This window comes from Citrus sinensis, chromosome 4 (genome assembly GCF_022201045.2).
Source record: "Citrus sinensis cultivar Valencia sweet orange chromosome 4, DVS_A1.0, whole genome shotgun sequence".
NCBI classification, from domain to species: domain Eukaryota; kingdom Viridiplantae; phylum Streptophyta; class Magnoliopsida; order Sapindales; family Rutaceae; genus Citrus; species Citrus sinensis.
In genome coordinates this window covers 12,851,105-12,868,219 of record NC_068559.1, presented here as the reverse complement: position 1 = coordinate 12,868,219, position 17,115 = coordinate 12,851,105, and the positions used below count along the sequence as shown (strand labels likewise).

Here is a 17,115-nt window from a genome sequence, read left to right as displayed (position 1 = left end):
TGCAGGGCTAGTGTTAGATAATGTAAACACTGAGCTATGAACTATTAGAAATATGGTAAATGATACCTGCATCTAATAGTTTAAGAACTTCAACTCTAATAACTTCTTTCATATTAGGATTTAACTGATGTTTCATTTTCCTACTAGGTTTGGCATTTTCGTCAAGGTGAATGTAATGCATGCAATCTATTGGATTTATACCTTTGATGTCAGCTATGGTCCATCATAATGCCTTTCTGTGCTCTCTTAGAATACCCAACAACTTACTCTTTTGTGTGTCATCAAGAGAAGATGAATTATTACTGGCAAAGTGTTTTCATCTCCTAAGAATGCATACTACAAAGTGTCAGGTAATGGTTTGAGCTAAAGCTTTGTTGATGATTCCGGTTATGGACTGAGTTTCTTCCTTGATGATTCTAGTTGCTCTATCCATGGGTAGTGATGAATCGAGTAAGGCATTGACCTCGTCAACTAATCTGTCAATATCAAAATCCAAACCAAAGTGGGTTAAACATGTTTGTAAGGAAAATCACTATGATTAGAAGAAAAAGTATAATCAACTAGTTCTTCAATGAAATCAACATCAACAATTCCTACATCTCCATTGCGAGGTTGTTTATCAATGTTAAAGATATTCAACTACATGGTTAAATTGCCAAAAAAAATAATTGCATATTTCTAGTTCTGCATTGAATATGTGCATCGGTAGTTACTAAGAAAAGTTAGCCCAAAATAATGGGGATGTGCTTCTTCAAATCTTGCACTAGTTGAGTGTCAATTGTAATAAAATCAATAGGGAAATAAAATTTATCTACCTAAATAAGCACGTCCTCCGCAAGACCATGAGCTATTTTCATGGGTCGATCTGCAAACTACAACACAATTGGATTTGGGTGTAATTCTCCTGTTACTCAAAAGATTTACACTAGCTCTTAATTCCAATAAAGCATTCTCAAATAAGTGGTTCCCAATACTACATCAGAAAGTAGGGGAGCTTGGGTCTTTGAATTGTTTAGGAATTTTGTGTTCAAGTATCAAACTAATGTTTTATATTAAAAGACCTTCTTTTGAACATGAATGCTTCTCTTTTTAGTGCAAAGGTCTTTAAGAAACTTAGCATAAAAGGTCACTTGTTTAATAGTATCAAACAAAGAGATGTTAAAACATACTTGTTTAAAGATTTCCATAATCTCACTTGTAGAGTTTCCCTTCTTTGCTTTATCTAACTTATGGGGGAAATGAGCTTTGGGGAAGTGTTCTTGTCGGCTGCTTTCTTCTTTCTCCTTTGGTGATAAGTCATCAGAGTCTGAAGGGTTTGTCTTTAGTTGTCTTTTTTATTGGCATCTCCTCTTTATTGTCTATTTTCTTGCCATTTCGCAAGGTCATGATGGATTTCACCTCTTCATATTGTTGGGGTGAAATTGTACTTACTTCATGCACTTTTTTAGGATTAGGAATTGGCTAGCTTGGGAATTTATCTTTCTCAACAGTCACTGCCAAGGCTTGAACCGAAGAAGCAAGTTGACCTACTATATTTTTTAGGCTTAAGATTGGTTAGGCTTTTGAATTGATGCCAACCCTCATCTCATTCTGTAGATTGTCAATGATGCGATTTTGTTGTTCTATTGAGAAATAGATCAAATTTTTAAAATTCTAGTGCGCCTCTTCCCATGGTTTGGTTTGTGAGTAGTTTTGATTATGATTATATTGTCTGAATGGTGGTTGAGCGATATGAGGAGCTTGGTGAACTGGTTACACTAGGATGGTCTCTCCACCCAGGGTTGTAAGTATTATAGTAAGGGTTGTAGTTCGACTACTTTCTCATCACATTTATGGCATTGGCTTGTAACGTTATTTGACGAGAAAGTCCTTCGACTATTGCTTCGACTTCCTTAGACTATTGCTTTGACTTCCTTGATGTTCGATCTTGACTCACCAATGTAGATTTCATTTATTCTCTTGATTTTTCTCACATTCCTGAATGATTGACTTTGCTGTTGGGAATTATCAGCTTGTTGCTGAAAGAAATCCCAAATTTCTGATGCGCTTTAAACATTAGCTCACCTCCATTTGTCACCATTAGCCACTCATGCGCATGTAGCAATTGTTATTCCAAGAAGTACTGACATTGGTGTCATTTCTCGTACCCATGATGTGGATTATATAAGAGTAACCTATTGAATTGCTCCCATGCTAAGAAAAATTGCTCGTCTTCTCTCTGAGTAAACTCTAAGATTTCCTTACGAATAGCATTAGGAAGTATTAATTTAAAAACTTAGTTACCAGTACTTCCCACGATGTGACATTATTAGCAAGCGATATATTTATCCAAGAACGAGTTCTATCCTTTAGAGAGAATGGAAACAATCTAAGCTTGACATCTTTATCTAAAACAATTTCAAATTTAAAAGTTTGGCAAACAACATGAAAATCATTCAAATGATTGTATGGGTCTTCATTTTCCAAGCCATAAAATGATGCGAGACAATTTAGCACACTAAGTTTCAACTCGAAACTCCTAGTAGTTACATTGAGGTATCTTATGCATGATGTGCTCGAATTAGCTAATAGACTGAAGTAATCCTTAAATGACCTCTCTTGTGGTGCTTGTGATTGTTCCAATTTCATTTCAAATTTATCCTTAATTTTAACTTGTGATGCAATGTGTCTTTGTGTGTGAAGTGTCCTTTCCCCGTTCAAGGTCAATCGATTCTCGATCATGTGGTTGTGACCTTAGACTGTGTATGCAAAGAAAATTAAAACAAAATTAATGAAAGTAAAGAGAGAGGATAAACTATGATACTAACCTTATCACGCGGTTACACACTAACTATGAAAACACCCTCAAAACTTGCACACAAAGTTATTTACAATATTTACAAAGAAATTAACTTTACAAATTAAAATGACTTACCTCCTTGATAACGGCGCCAAAAACTTGTTGAGCGAATTTTATTGTATTCACAAGCACACGAATCTATTGTAGTATAGATTTATAGTGATAACTCTCAATCCCGCGGAATGTAGATTTAGTCATGCACAGGGTTCATTTTCCAAAGTTCATTTGTGAAATGGTTGGATGTGATTTTTCGATAGCATTTAAATTAAAAAGATAGCGGGAATAAATTAAAGTTAGAACAATTCAAATGAAGCGTTTGAGTCTCTGGATTCACACTCAATATTTCACCATGGGCTTAATATTCCTTTTTAAGACTCCTCATAAGCCTAAATCTAATAAATATGGTATCAAGTACTCATTGTGCCAAGGAAAATAATCTTCTGTCAGATGTGGTATCAAGAGCATGTTGTGCTAGGTGATAATAATCCTATTGTCGACAATATGGCAAGCCTATCCACTAAGTAACTTAGAGACATGCTCCGTCAACACTGAGTCAAGATGGACCACAAATGCTAGAGGGGAGTTTTTCCCTAATAATATCCACTAAGTACTAATCATGCCAAACAGCAATAATCTTGCACTAAAGAGCTAATCTACCATAAAAAATCTAGGCAAAATCATTATGGTTGTCAACGATGAGTCAAGACAACCCAAATAAATTAAAGAGAGAATGTAAACTTATCAAATTAAGCCCTTGGATCATATTAAGGCTTCACCTTCAGCCTAAGTTTGAAACTAAATTAGCTACTCATTTTGAACCAGGGGTAAAATGATAATTTTATAAAAAAAGGAAAATACAAAATACAGTAAGATTTAGACAAAAATAGCTCAAATTTGCTGAATTAGGGGGAAGAGCCCCCCATCTATAGATGCACTAAGTAAATCATTGTTTTCGCAAGCTTTGATTGGCTGGAACACACCGTTGGTGAATAGTACATCAGTAAATCAGTCCAATAATATGCTGCACATCATCAATCGATGCCACATCATTGGTCAACACCAAATCATTGGTCGACGCCACATCATCAGTCAAATAGGATGTCGCCATGTTTGTGGTTAATGCCATGTTATCGGTCGATGCCACATCAGTAAAGCCCCACCAAAATTCTAAAATTATGGATATGATACTGTTCACATATACAATTTTTTCCCTTATGTCCTTTCCTAAGGTTTTTAACTATTCTGGGCTAAAAAATGATATCCGTTTTGCTTTCTGACTTTTTATTTATTATGAAATGACCAAAATACTCTTAAAATGCATAAAATACTCAACTTATAATAAAACAAACACAATCAGAGTTAAAAGGACTCAAATACATAAAAGTAGAAATGTTAGCTAGGCTTGGAGTGTAAAATGATAATTTTACCCTTTTTAAATATGCATTCTCAAGTACTCTACAAATGCTTTTGGTAAATTGGGCTTTAAATTATCTAATAGGGTATGGACCTTTAATGTGTAGAGACTTAATGGTACTTTCTATTTCTATGATGGATTGAAATATGAACACCTAGCAATAACAGGAAAAGTTATCTATATTAGTGGTTACGATCCCTAGATCACACATATCATCCTATTCTCAACAGAGAGAAGCTTCAAAGAATGCTCTACTAGAAGCATTATGGATTCAGGTATGCTTCCGCATATTCGTTTATTAATTTTTGGTGAAACAATATGATGTTCGTAATAGTTTTCATCAAAAGTTTGTTATTCTAACAAGTGATATCAGAGCCTCTTCATGTTGAATCATTAAGAATTGAATATATTTTCAATTAATTATTAAGATTTTGGTGTTCTCGAATTTAATAATTTTGTTATTATTAAGTTGAAGAACAATTATGGCCGTTCTTTTTAAGGATTAAAAAGAATCGATAAATTTTAAAACCTTCAAAATTGGGCATTCAAAAATTTCAGTTAAGCCTAGTAGCAGCCATTACCACCACCGACGTCATCATCGCCATATAGTAGTGGTGTACTGGTGTCTGAGCAATTGTTGGCAGTACATTGTGATGTGCCTTCTACTGGTTCTCCTGAAACCGCAATGTTTCGTCATTGGACGGTGTTTAGGTAGCAAATTCAAGCCCCAGAGTTGCAAGAGATTGGCCATTGCATGGCTGTTGGTCTGCAACGGCAAACAACCGCAACCTGGTCAAGAGAAGAAAATCTGTATAAAGCAGAACAAAAAAAAAATAGAAAAGCACCAGTAAGGTGTGGCCTAGCGAGCAAACCGTAGAAGCGGTGGCCTTCAATTAAGGAGCATGAAGATTAAAAAAAAAATAGGGCGTGAGTTGGCTTAACATCCAGGTTGATTTGACCCAACTCGGTCCAACCCGTACTCGATCAATAGTTGAGCTATCAATAATTGATCATTGATTGTTGACTTTAACCCTAAATTTTTTTAATGACAATTTTGGTATAATTTTAAATTCAAATATTAGTATAGTTATATATCTTTTGAGATGAATTAATTAAAACAAGAAGTTGCCAAAGCAACCTCTCCTGTGAAAGTTAATTTGTTTTGGAATATAAATAGTTGTGTGTATGTAATCTTTGTGAATATCGATCGACTCAAAGATATGTCTATATTTGATAGAATTGCATGTGTGTCTATGGTAATGAATGCATAATGATTTACTATTTGACATATTTTTTTTATCAGTGTTTGCTTACTTATTATTTTGTTTAAAGATAAAATATTAATGGAAGGCCTAGTATCTTGAGATGGGTTTACTTTTATTTGATTTTTTTTTAGACTATATAAGCTTGTTTTGTGTGTTTATTTTATGACTCCTGCTAATGTTACTGCCATAATCAAATCTATTTCTATGCTAAGAAAAAGGCTGAAATTGTTAAATAGATACACGAGAAGGCGAAGTTCAACATTGAGCAGAGAACTGAGCAATATGCTAAACAAGCCAACAAAGGGGGACATAAGCTAATCTTTAAACCTGGCGATTGGGTGTGGTTTGAGTACAAACTGGATTTGCCTGGTGAGTACAATGTAAGTGCTACTTTTAATGTTTCTGATTTGAGTCCTTTTGATGTAGGTGATGATTTGAGGACAAATCCTCTTCAAGAGGAGGGGAATGATGAGATTAAGGATAAAACTATCACAAGCACATGACATGAGGCATATTCAGATCCTACTCAAGTTCCCGTTGGACCCGTTACAAGAGCTCGAGCAAAGAAATTCAAAGAAGGAATTAATGGATTGATTCAAGCAACTTGGGCTCAATCAAATTCATGGAGGCCCGTTGAAGGAATTGCACATGATAAATGCATTCTTCAGACTCTTGAAGTTTTCAAATAATCACGTCCATGAAATAGGGAGTTGCCTTGCACATTATGGCGAGAAAATATATTATTTTCCTTTTTCAAATACTTTCCCGTTTCCTGAGGAGGCTATTAGGGAAACAAATCAATTATTTCTATTTTAATCGTCTAGTTTCCATTTAATTGATGTAAGGCATTTAAGCCAATTAGGATTCTGATTTGATTTAGATTCTTTCCTATTTACTTAGATTAGGATTCTGATTTAGTTTAAATTTCTTTCCTATTTACTTAGATTAGGCTTTTAATTTTATTTAGATTCTTTCCTATTAGGGAAGATTCAAATTCAGATTTGATTTTTTGTTATGATTTATTTCCAAAAATTCTTGTAGCCAACCCTATATAATGTACTCGAATCCAATAAATAGGGAGAAGTTTTTGATGCAATTGGTGAGAGAGTTAATTCTCTTTGGTTCTTTACGAACTCTTTGAACTTGTTGGATTTCCGTGGCGTTCAAACTCTTGACTTATCAATCAGACCATCCATAGCTGATTGTGGCATCTTCACATACCAAGGTTCGTGCATTCAATAAGTATTGGGTCGAGGTTCCATTCCATTCCTGGTTTAGATTCGATCTTGGGAACTAAATTGATTAGGGTCGCGTCAGTTTTTGACGGGGTTCGTATCATTCCTACAGTTGCTTGGAATGACCAATAATATTTTATGACGTTCACAGACGATTTTTCTAGATATGGCTACATATATCTCGTATATGAAAAATCGTAGTCCTTGGATATGTTCAAAAATTTTAAGGCTGAAGTTGATAACTAACTCAACAAAATAATCAAAAGCGTCAGATTTGACCGTGGTAGTGAGTACTAGAGCAGATATGATAGTTCAGGTGAACAACGTCTAGAACTATTTGCTAAGTTCCTAAAGGAATGTGGTATTGCTCCATAATACACTAGGCCAGGCGTGTCCACTACATTTAAGGACATGATAAATGGTATGATTTGTCATTCTAGAAAGAAACACTTAAGATTGCAGCACATATCCTTATGGGAGTTCCAATTAAAGTGACTGTTAAAACCCTACTACGAACTCTAGATAGGCAATAAGCTTAGTCTAAAACCCTTGCATGTTTGGAGAAATCCAGCTGAGGAATGGCCTTATAGGCCTAATAAAAAGAAACTAGACTCAAGAATTGTAACTGAGAGATCTACGGAATACAAGTTTTATGATCCCACGAATAAGTCTATTTTCAAGTCGAAAAATGCTCACTACTTTGAGGATGTAGAGTTTGAGGGGGGGAGATACAATCAGAAACATTGTCATTGAAGAAGAATATGTTGATATTCCCACAATTGTTATTGGTATTAATCAGGATCTCATTCTTGGCTTTGTTTAAGACACAATAGATCAAGACGGTGTTAAAGAACCCCTCGTACAAGAAATTATTTATGAGGAAGATCCATTAGAGAAATCTACCACCACAAGAATTTATGCCATTAAGAAGATCCATTAGAGAAAGGAAAAGTGCAATGCCAGATTATTATATTGTATTTCTCTAAGGATAGGGGTTAGATATTGGAGTGAAGGAAGATGATCTAGTCAATTTCCGTCAAGTCATGGAAAATTCTAACTCTCAGAAATGAATTGATGTCGTGAATGAGAAGATAAAGTCTATGAAGGACAATGACGTATGGGATATTGTCTCATTGCCAGAATACACAAAGCATGTTGGTTACAAATAGATATTTAAGACCAAGAGGCATTCAAAAGGCAATGTGGAGAGAAACAAGGTCACTAGTTTCTTTGAAATACTCTTTCAGGATTATAATGGCATTGGTGACGCATTTCAATCTTGAGTTACATCAGATGGATGTGAAGATAGCATTTTTTCAATGGTGAGATTGATGAGATAATCTATATGATGCGACTAGAAAACTTTGGGTCAGGAGACCCAAAGAACAGGGTTTGAAACTTGAGAAATCCATTTATAAGCTCAAGCAAGCATGTCGGCAATGGTATTTTAAATTTCATCAAGTTGTCGCCTCATTCAGTTTTCAAAAGAATTTGGTAGATGATTGTATATACCATAAATTCTTTAAGAGGAAGCATGTTTTTCTAACATTTAGCTTGCCAACAACAGTAGAGCCTTATTGGAAGAAATTTATAGCAACGAATTTTGAGATGAAAGATCTTGGTGATGCCTTTCTTGTATTAGGCATGCAGATACATCAAGATCGCCCCTGGGATTTTTTGGAACTATCATAAAAAATATATATTGAAAAGATTCTCAAGAGATATGGCATGCAAGATTAGTCTCAATTAGTGCCTTACGAACGATTTCAGGAAAGAAAATGCAAAAGATTTCTTACACCTAAGAAGTAATAAGTTTGATGTATGCTTAGGTTTGTACGCAACCGGATATTGTGTATGTTACTGGGATTCAGACAAATACTTAAGTAATTAAAGAGTAGTTGATTGAAGAAGCCAAACGAGTCTTATATTACTTAAACAGAACAAAAGACTATACTATCACATATCATAGGCTAGACCAACTTGATATCATTGGGTGTACTGACTCTGATTTTATCGGATGACAAGATAGTATGAAATCTACTTCGAGTTACATTTATTACATTTAAAAGAGTGTTAAACAGTCTTTTATAGCTTCTTCTAAGATGATAGCAGGGTTTATAGCTTTTTATGAGGCGTCCAATCACGAAATATGGTTGCGAAATTTTGTTGTGGCTGCATATAGTTGACGAAACAATGTTGTATTCCAATAACAACAGAAGCTCGACAAAGTTAAAGCATATAGATATAAAGTTCCTAATTGTTAAAGAAAGAGTTTAGAGTGGACCGTTGTCTATAAAGCATGAGCACGTCTGTACAAACTTCGTGATTGCAGATCCAGTTACTAAGTGATTGCCATCCAAAATGTTTTATGAACACACTGTTTATATGGGTGTTATATCATTAAATGATATTCAGTTTTATTGGGAGTTTGTGATTTTAGATACTCATTTGTTATAGGCATTTTTTAGTTATCCAATTATGGATATTTGAGATTATTTTTTGCAGAAATAAAGCTTTGGTTTATTCACACTCTAGTTTTTGTATGGTTTGATCTCACTAAGGTTTATTCAAGTTATGATAGTTGCAAAAAAAACCACTTTTATCCTATGTTAGTGTGATTGATGGATCAAATTAATTATAATTACAATTCGATAATAACAATAAATTTAAGCTCATATAGTTATTTTTACAAAGTATGATTATAAGTTACAGAAATAGCTCAAGTGAGAGATTACTGGATAAAGGAAAGTAATATGTCAATTGAAATATAATACCATGGGAGACAAAAAGAGGGTTACAACTAGTATGTAATGGCGGCAAGGCAACATTGTTTCGTCCAACTTCAATTTAGAGGAATGTTCTAACAACTCTATTCCGAGCACGAGAAACACAGTTTTGGAAATAAGCTGAACTGTTCACGAATCAACAGTGTGTTAGCTGGCACATTGAAAGACACGTGCCAGTGAAATATGCTCTAGAATGACCAAGAGATAAAGCAGAAGGTCTAACCGTGAAAAATCAAAATACATGGCTTTCAACGTTTCAGTGTGGCAAGTCATGGAAAGCACGCGTATTGTCATATCATGCTCCTGAGCACAGAAATAAAACGACATGTCATCTCGAGAACGTTCCCCGTTGCCACGATAAAGCGACTGGGCACCGCTGCAATATGAAAAAGTTGGTCAAAGTTGGAATATAATAGAACGGACGGCTAAAAAGAACCACAAAAAGGGAAACATTGATTGAATGTGAAGTCCCAACTCAAGTCAACGTAGCCATAGATTAACTGATCTTAATTTAAAAAATAATAATAATCACTTGGTTAAAGATAGTTGATAATTTTCATCAATCTTATGATCAACCTACGAATTGTTTCAGACAAATTATATTTGTTAAATATTCTTTAGATTATTTAGTATAATTATTGGATTGACGTAAGTTATATTATTATGCAATGAATTTGAAATTTTTAATGTTTCATTTACTTATTTTGGAGAATTAAAGATACATCTTGTACATGAAGAAAAACTTAATGTATGGGGGTAAGAATTGTCATCCCATAAACATGGAAAATGTTAGACTTGTCATAATGATTGCATACTCCTGTAACGAAATGAAAAATATAACTAACGTCACGGTTCATGTAAACATAGCCTACATGAACATTATAATTTATTTGTATCTAAAATTTCCCAATAAAAAAATTATTAATGTTTAATTATTTGACGTTTCTGAAAACTCTATAATTTTTTCTTAGAATTTTGGAGCACGTTTATAAGGTGGTTTTGAACTGTGAATTTCCAATGAAAAATCTCCATTTTTCATTGGAATTTCACAATTTAATATATATATATATATATAGTGGACAGTGATTCAATCTGGGACTCCCGGATTGTATCACTATCCAAGAAGGCACGAGTTGGATTGATATATATAACCCTAGTGGCTTCTTTTTTATTTGTTTTAGTTGGTCACATGGTGGGGCCACCATGTGCAGCCACTAATGTCTTTGTTCCGCACACTGTTTCAATCCGGGACTATATATATGTATGCATGTATGTATGAAAATAGCAAAAATTTTAAGAAAACAGATTTGATAGAATTAGAAAGAAATCTATACAACGATGGAGTAGTTTATACTTTTATACAGATCAAATAATTTAATTTTGTGGACCCCCTTTTCCGCCCACAATTTTGAAACAATGTGTTTCATCTGCTGATAGATGTGAGAAGAGGGAAGGAAATTCCCTCTAACTCCACCTTTCTCAACTCTCGCCACTTGACCATAGTTCGAGTCCCATGTGATGACTCAATATTTTTCCTTTTTCATTTATTAATTGAGTGAAAAATAAATGACTTCTTTACTCATGTAAGAAAATGGGTAGAATAAGTACCTCCCCAGTATTAATAAGAATATATATATTAGTAAGAATATTTATTTAATGTGTGTTTTATGGACTTGATTTAGGAATAAGTTATAATAGATATTTATCTTAATTTAGGAATAAATCATAGTAGATATCTCATATTAGATTTCATAAAAGATATTAAACACCTTGTAAGTATATCATCTTCTACAGAATTATTTGTAGAGTAGATTAAAAATAGAAAAAAGGACATCAACACTTCTAAGATTTAGAAAAATGGTCATGAAAACTCCTAAGTTTTCATAAAGGAATACCAAGAATCTCTTTTGACCATAATACCTTTGGACTCTATTAACCTAATAAATTACTTCAATGTTTTATAATAAAATAATTATAATAACAGATTCAATTTAAAAAAAATTTCAATATATAAAATATTTTCATATATTACAATCTATTAGACATACTTTATTATATTTAAGTAAATTTTATAACAAATAGAAATTTTATATTTAAATAAATTTTTAAAAAATTAAATTATTTTGAATATTATGTAATTTTAACATTATTAGTACGTGAGATTTTTTTATTTGTAAAATATATTTAACCCAAAAATTTATTTTAAATCTCTACAATAAATACAAAAATGTTATTAAAATAAGTATAATAATTTGCATATTTAAATTTATTTTAATATTTTAATATTTTAATATTGTTAGTCTATTAGATAGATTACATTATTTATATTATATTTGTGTTTATTGAAAATTTCAAAATGAATTTTTTAGTTACTATAATAAAAGAGTACTATGGTTAAAAAATGATTTTGGATTTTAGTGGCCTTTTTTAAAACTTGGGAGTCTACATGACCATTTTCCCAAACTTTAAGAGTGTTAATATCCTTTTTCCTAAAAAGTATTATCATATTAAAAAAAATATCTTTTGATATTCAATCTCTAAGGGTGTTTCTAAGATAAGAGTTAAAAATAGACTATAAATAACAATAAATGGAGAGCAAATAAGATAAAATTCCATTGTCTTAACTTATACAAAAGAATTAAAAGAAAAAACTAACTCATAAATTAAGAATTGCTTCAAAATTATTAATGCATAATTTATTATTAGTTAATGTTGCTTTAATAAATAATTTTTAATACGAGATCCCGAATAAATTAAAAAAATAAGAGAAATACTTTGATATAATATTTTTTTTAACTTTAATCTTTATCGTATTAAAATAAAAGATCCTTTATCAAATAATTATTTATTTTTCAATAAAAGTACAGCACTACAACTAATCTTCCCTCGCCCGTGTCTGAGATTAAAATGTGCAAGAGATCTTTGCGAACCCTGGTGATCACAATTTTTTACACTCGATGAACTGTCGTGGCCATAGGGCGAAATTTCAAATTACATTCGACATTAGTAGGGTCGACAAAAGAAAGATAATTAGATAACCCACTTGAACTCAAAAACCAAACCGCCTTTCTGACATTTTAAGTTGTTATTCGCTTATTGCCAAGGGCGGCTGACCAACTTTTATGATTCTAAGGACTAAGACATTGTTTTTTTCTTCAAAGTTCAATGAATACTTGGCACGTGGAAACTAACATTTCAGACCCACGCCACACGTGTCAAAACCAATATGGCCCCCACTAAACGCGGAGTCTTCACATCACCATTAAATTCTTCCGAAAAAGGGGAACATAAGAAAGAACTGTTGTGCAGACGACAATAACACAAATGATTTTATTTCATTTCCATATACTGACATCCATTGCTTCACATATTACGAAAGAGTACATTGTCATTACCGGTACCATTTCTATCTGAGAAGAGGAAACCCTATTTACATTTTCAAGCAAAAACTTAGGTATAAAACAACCAAACCTGTATATATATATAAAATAAAAACTTTGACCTTATTACTACCATCCAGTCCTTTTTCACATTTTGTCTTATTTTCCACTTTCCTCAATCTTCTATTTTTTGCTGCTTCTATATACAAACAACTAAAGAAAAACTAGGCAAATGCGTACATTGATCAAACTATTTTGTATAAGTTGGGTGGATAATAAGATGATAAAACTAAAGTGCCAATAAGTAGACACTAGAATTCTATCAATAATCCCCCCATTGGAGCTCGGTGAGGGATTCCCTTTCTTCGCTTGCTGATTCGGTGACTAACAGCAGTTGGAGGGGGTGTTGAGGGGGAGAAGCTTTGCATTTTGTTGTTGTTGTTGCTGCTGAAGTCCCTATTCTTCAGCTTGCCGTGGATGCCGCTGCTGTATGAATCCTCAGAGTCTGATCCCATTGCTAGCCGGTTCTTCCTCTTTTGAAAATTCTTTGATGTTCCAACAATCTATAATAACATCAATATTTTGAAAATAGAAATTTTATAAAAATGTGCAAATTCACAAAAAAATAGGTAATTGAAATTTGAAAGGGGTGTTCATGTTTCACACTTCATAATCAATCTAATTATTGGTGTAACAACTTTCTCGGACTTAAAGAAAATCCAGCATCCAGGACCAGATGAACAGTCGTCAAGGAATAAAAAAAATTAAAGCAATCAAATTAATTAATCAATCAATAATCAAAGGGGTAATTGAAATTTGAAATCGAATTCTCAAGTACTCCACCTTCTGTAAGCTACTTAGTCATTAAGGAATAAAAAAATTAGAGGGGGTAATTAATTCATTATGAGAAGTCAACTCCATTCCAACCAAACAAACAATGTGTTAACTGAACATTATTGTTTTCTTTTCCCACACTTGCTCATCAACCAAACAAGAAAAATGGGACAACATTGAAATTAGTTGTGATTAAGGTTACCTTGCAGCCAAGAGAGCAGAAGCGGAAGGAATCAAGGAGACTGCGGTCGCAAACCTCGCAGGTGTTTGTGACACCCTTGCCAGGCCTAGGCTGAGGCCTCTCATTCAAGAACACAACTCTGGCACTGTTTATAACATAAGTTTGGACTCCAGATATGTCAAGCACCTTCTGAATTTCAGATACCCTTATCACATCATGGTATGAGGACCTTCTTATCTGTTCCATATAATCAAATCAATAAAATCAAGGATGCCCAGTAGTTTATAATTAGCTTGATTGGTCAATTTCAAAGAAACAGGGGATTTTGGGATTTTGATTTTTGAACCTGAATAGCACGATGGTCCTTATGGTAGTCCAAGCAGAGAGAGCAGAAAGCGCCATTCATACAATCCAAACAATACATATTGCATTCACTCTTATGAGAATCAGGATGTAACTTGCATTGAACGAAGAAGCTCTCCCTTAGCAATGGCTTCAGCCATGGAGGCCACCTGTTGTCCTCTTCATCGGGGCCCTATGACAAATAATCAAACACATATACATTAGGCCATTGTTGTAAACAAATAAAGAAAAATGCCCAAAGGGGGATAAAGAAAAGGAAGAATGTGAAAAAGTTGTTTGCAATTGTAATACCATTATTCTGCGATTCTTGGGCTTGATTTCACGGACAGTGGATTCTTGATTTTCGATCGCCAGCTTGAACAACTCACAGACTGAATATCTCGTTCAGTTAGAGAAAAAGGGTTTAAAGAGAGAGTGCTTGATATTATTAGTAGACAAAAGCAGAGGCGGCTGAGACTCTGAGACGATGAAAGAAAAATGTTCGTAAGAGAGAGGAGGAGGGCCGTTCTTATCTTCACACGCGAAGTCTACACTCCGAACCTAATGCCAAACCTAAGTGCGTTGGCCGCAAGGAACCCGCCTTCTTCTTTCCTTTTATTTTCCTTTCATTTTGACTGCTATTGCCTCTTTTTTGGTCTTATTATATATATATATGAACTTATAATTAAGAATTTATACACAAGTTAAATAATAATAAGTATAAATTTATTATATCATAAAATAAAATGTATTGTATTAAAATTTATATTTTTTTATTTTTAACTCATTTTTTTTATTATTAGATTGTCATATATATATATATATATCTATATATATATATATATATGAACTTATAATTAAGAATTTATACACAAGCTAAATAATAATAAGTATAAATTTATTATATCATAAAATAAAATGCATTGTATTAAAATTTATATTTTTTTATTTTTAACTCATTCTTAATTTTAATATTATTAGACTGTCATATATATATATATATATATATATATGAATTTATAATTAAGAATTTACACACTGGTTAAATAATAATAAGTATAAATTTATTATATCATAAAATAAAATGCATTGTATTAAAATTTATATTTTTTTATTTTTAACTCATTCTTAATTTTCATATTATTAGACTGTGCCATGTGATATGATCATTCGAGAGGTTCTGTTCTCAATGATCCTCTATAAAAGGCACCTTTGGTCTCAGTTGTAGGGGAGCCAATCTGAAATAAAAAAGCTTAAGTTTTATACATCATTTTAATACACACACACACACACACACACATATATATATATATATATATATTCATTTTAATTCTATTAATCAATTTTATTTTTATTTTTATTTTAATGTTGTTTTATATAATTTACAAATGTTGAAAGTTTGTGCTCCAAATCATTGTCCTTGTCCATGGTTTAATTTTTTTATTATTATTACAATTATTTATTTAGATTTTTTTTTGTCTAATAACTTTTATTGACCAACTAGGCTTCATGCTTTAATTATTTTTATATAGGTAAGGATAAAAATTAATTAATTAGATAGGGATATTTTGGATTAAGTAAAAAGCTAAAATAATTAGCTTAATAATTTAATGACTTAATTATTGAAATTTTTCATGAATTTGAAAAAGTAACCGACTTAGTGATTTAACTGATTAAAATTAAGTCAATTGAGTCATTAATAAGTCAAAAAAAAAACAGCTACTAAATATATACTGACAATATAATATTATGTCAAAGTTGTGTTATAAAGTTGAAAATTAAAATTTGTATAAACGATAATTATGTCATTGATTTATCACTTATTAATATTGTAAAATTATCTCATTTATAATATTATTAACAATCAACTATTACTAAATCCATGATAGTGATTGATTAGTTCTATTTCTTTTTGAGATGTAAATTTTGTATCTCTATTTTGTAATTTGTGTGTACGAGCATTCTCATACCATCTAAATATATTATGTTAAAAAAATAGCATGTTCCTGTAATAGCCAAACGCATTTTTATGGTTGACTGTCCAAGGATGTATGAATTATTCTCTGCAATAATTTTTATTTTTTTAGTCTAATTTAAATTTTTGCCCCTCCATCTCCCAAGGATTCGAGTTTGGCATATAATTCAATTTGGAAATGTCACAGCTTTTAAAATAATTACTTTTAATTGTACTATAAAAATAATCAGTTGTGAATCAAATCAATTAAACATTTGGTGAAATTTATTTTAAAAAAGTGTTGTGTGTTTTTATTTTATAGTTTTAATATAATTGGCAATAATAATAATTCTTTTAAATTTAATGACTTTATAGAAATAAAATAAAATAAAAAATTCAATTATCAAATTAAACCCAAAAATAAAATAAAAACAAAAAAGTTATATATTAATTTTTGTGGAAGCTTATGTATGTCCAAAACAATTAATATTGTAAAAAATTAGATTATCAATTTTGTTAGAAAAATTAATATTTTAATTCCTGAAGAGAGTATTCCACAAAAATTAATATATATATTTTGTTTTTATTTTATGTTTTGGTATTAAATTTGTAATAGGGTAATATTGTAAAAATAAGTCAAAAGGAACAAAAGGTAATGACTAGAGTGTCAATAATTTAATCATAAGGATGCTTTGAGATATTTTAAAAAATACAGGGACTAAATGAACACTAACCTCAAAATATAAGGACTAAACGAACTTTTACCCTATATGAGAATATACATGGAATTGTATTAAATATAAAATTGATTTTCAACCCCTTCCTTACTTTTCAAAATTTGTTATAGATGAGATGATTTTGCCAAAAATAATTTTAAAAGAAATT

At 31.8% G+C, this 17,115-nt stretch overlaps 1 protein-coding gene across 1 annotated transcript; it reads right to left on the bottom strand.

The window, feature by feature from the left end:
- Positions 1-12,855: 12,855 nt before the first annotated feature.
- Positions 12,856-14,893, bottom strand: LOC102624094 (protein RGF1 INDUCIBLE TRANSCRIPTION FACTOR 1-like). Its single transcript, XM_006491663.4, has 4 exons — positions 14,589-14,893; positions 14,281-14,469; positions 13,956-14,171; positions 12,856-13,482 (listed from the first exon to the last, which is right to left on the bottom strand). Exons 1-4 carry the CDS (start codon positions 14,589-14,591, stop codon positions 13,231-13,233), a joined length of 660 nt encoding a protein of 219 aa, XP_006491726.1. The 5' UTR covers positions 14,592-14,893; the 3' UTR covers positions 12,856-13,230.
- Positions 14,894-17,115: the final 2,222 nt, after the last annotated feature.

Coding starts and splice junctions, on each gene's coding strand:
- LOC102624094 (XM_006491663.4), bottom strand. Junction 14,172..14,280: donor AGGACCATCGTGCTATTCAG/GTTCAAAAATCA, acceptor TATATGGAACAG/ATAAGAAGGTCCTCATACCA. Junction 13,483..13,955: donor TCTGCTCTCTTGGCTGCAAG/GTAACCTTAATC, acceptor ATGTTATTATAG/ATTGTTGGAACATCAAAGAA.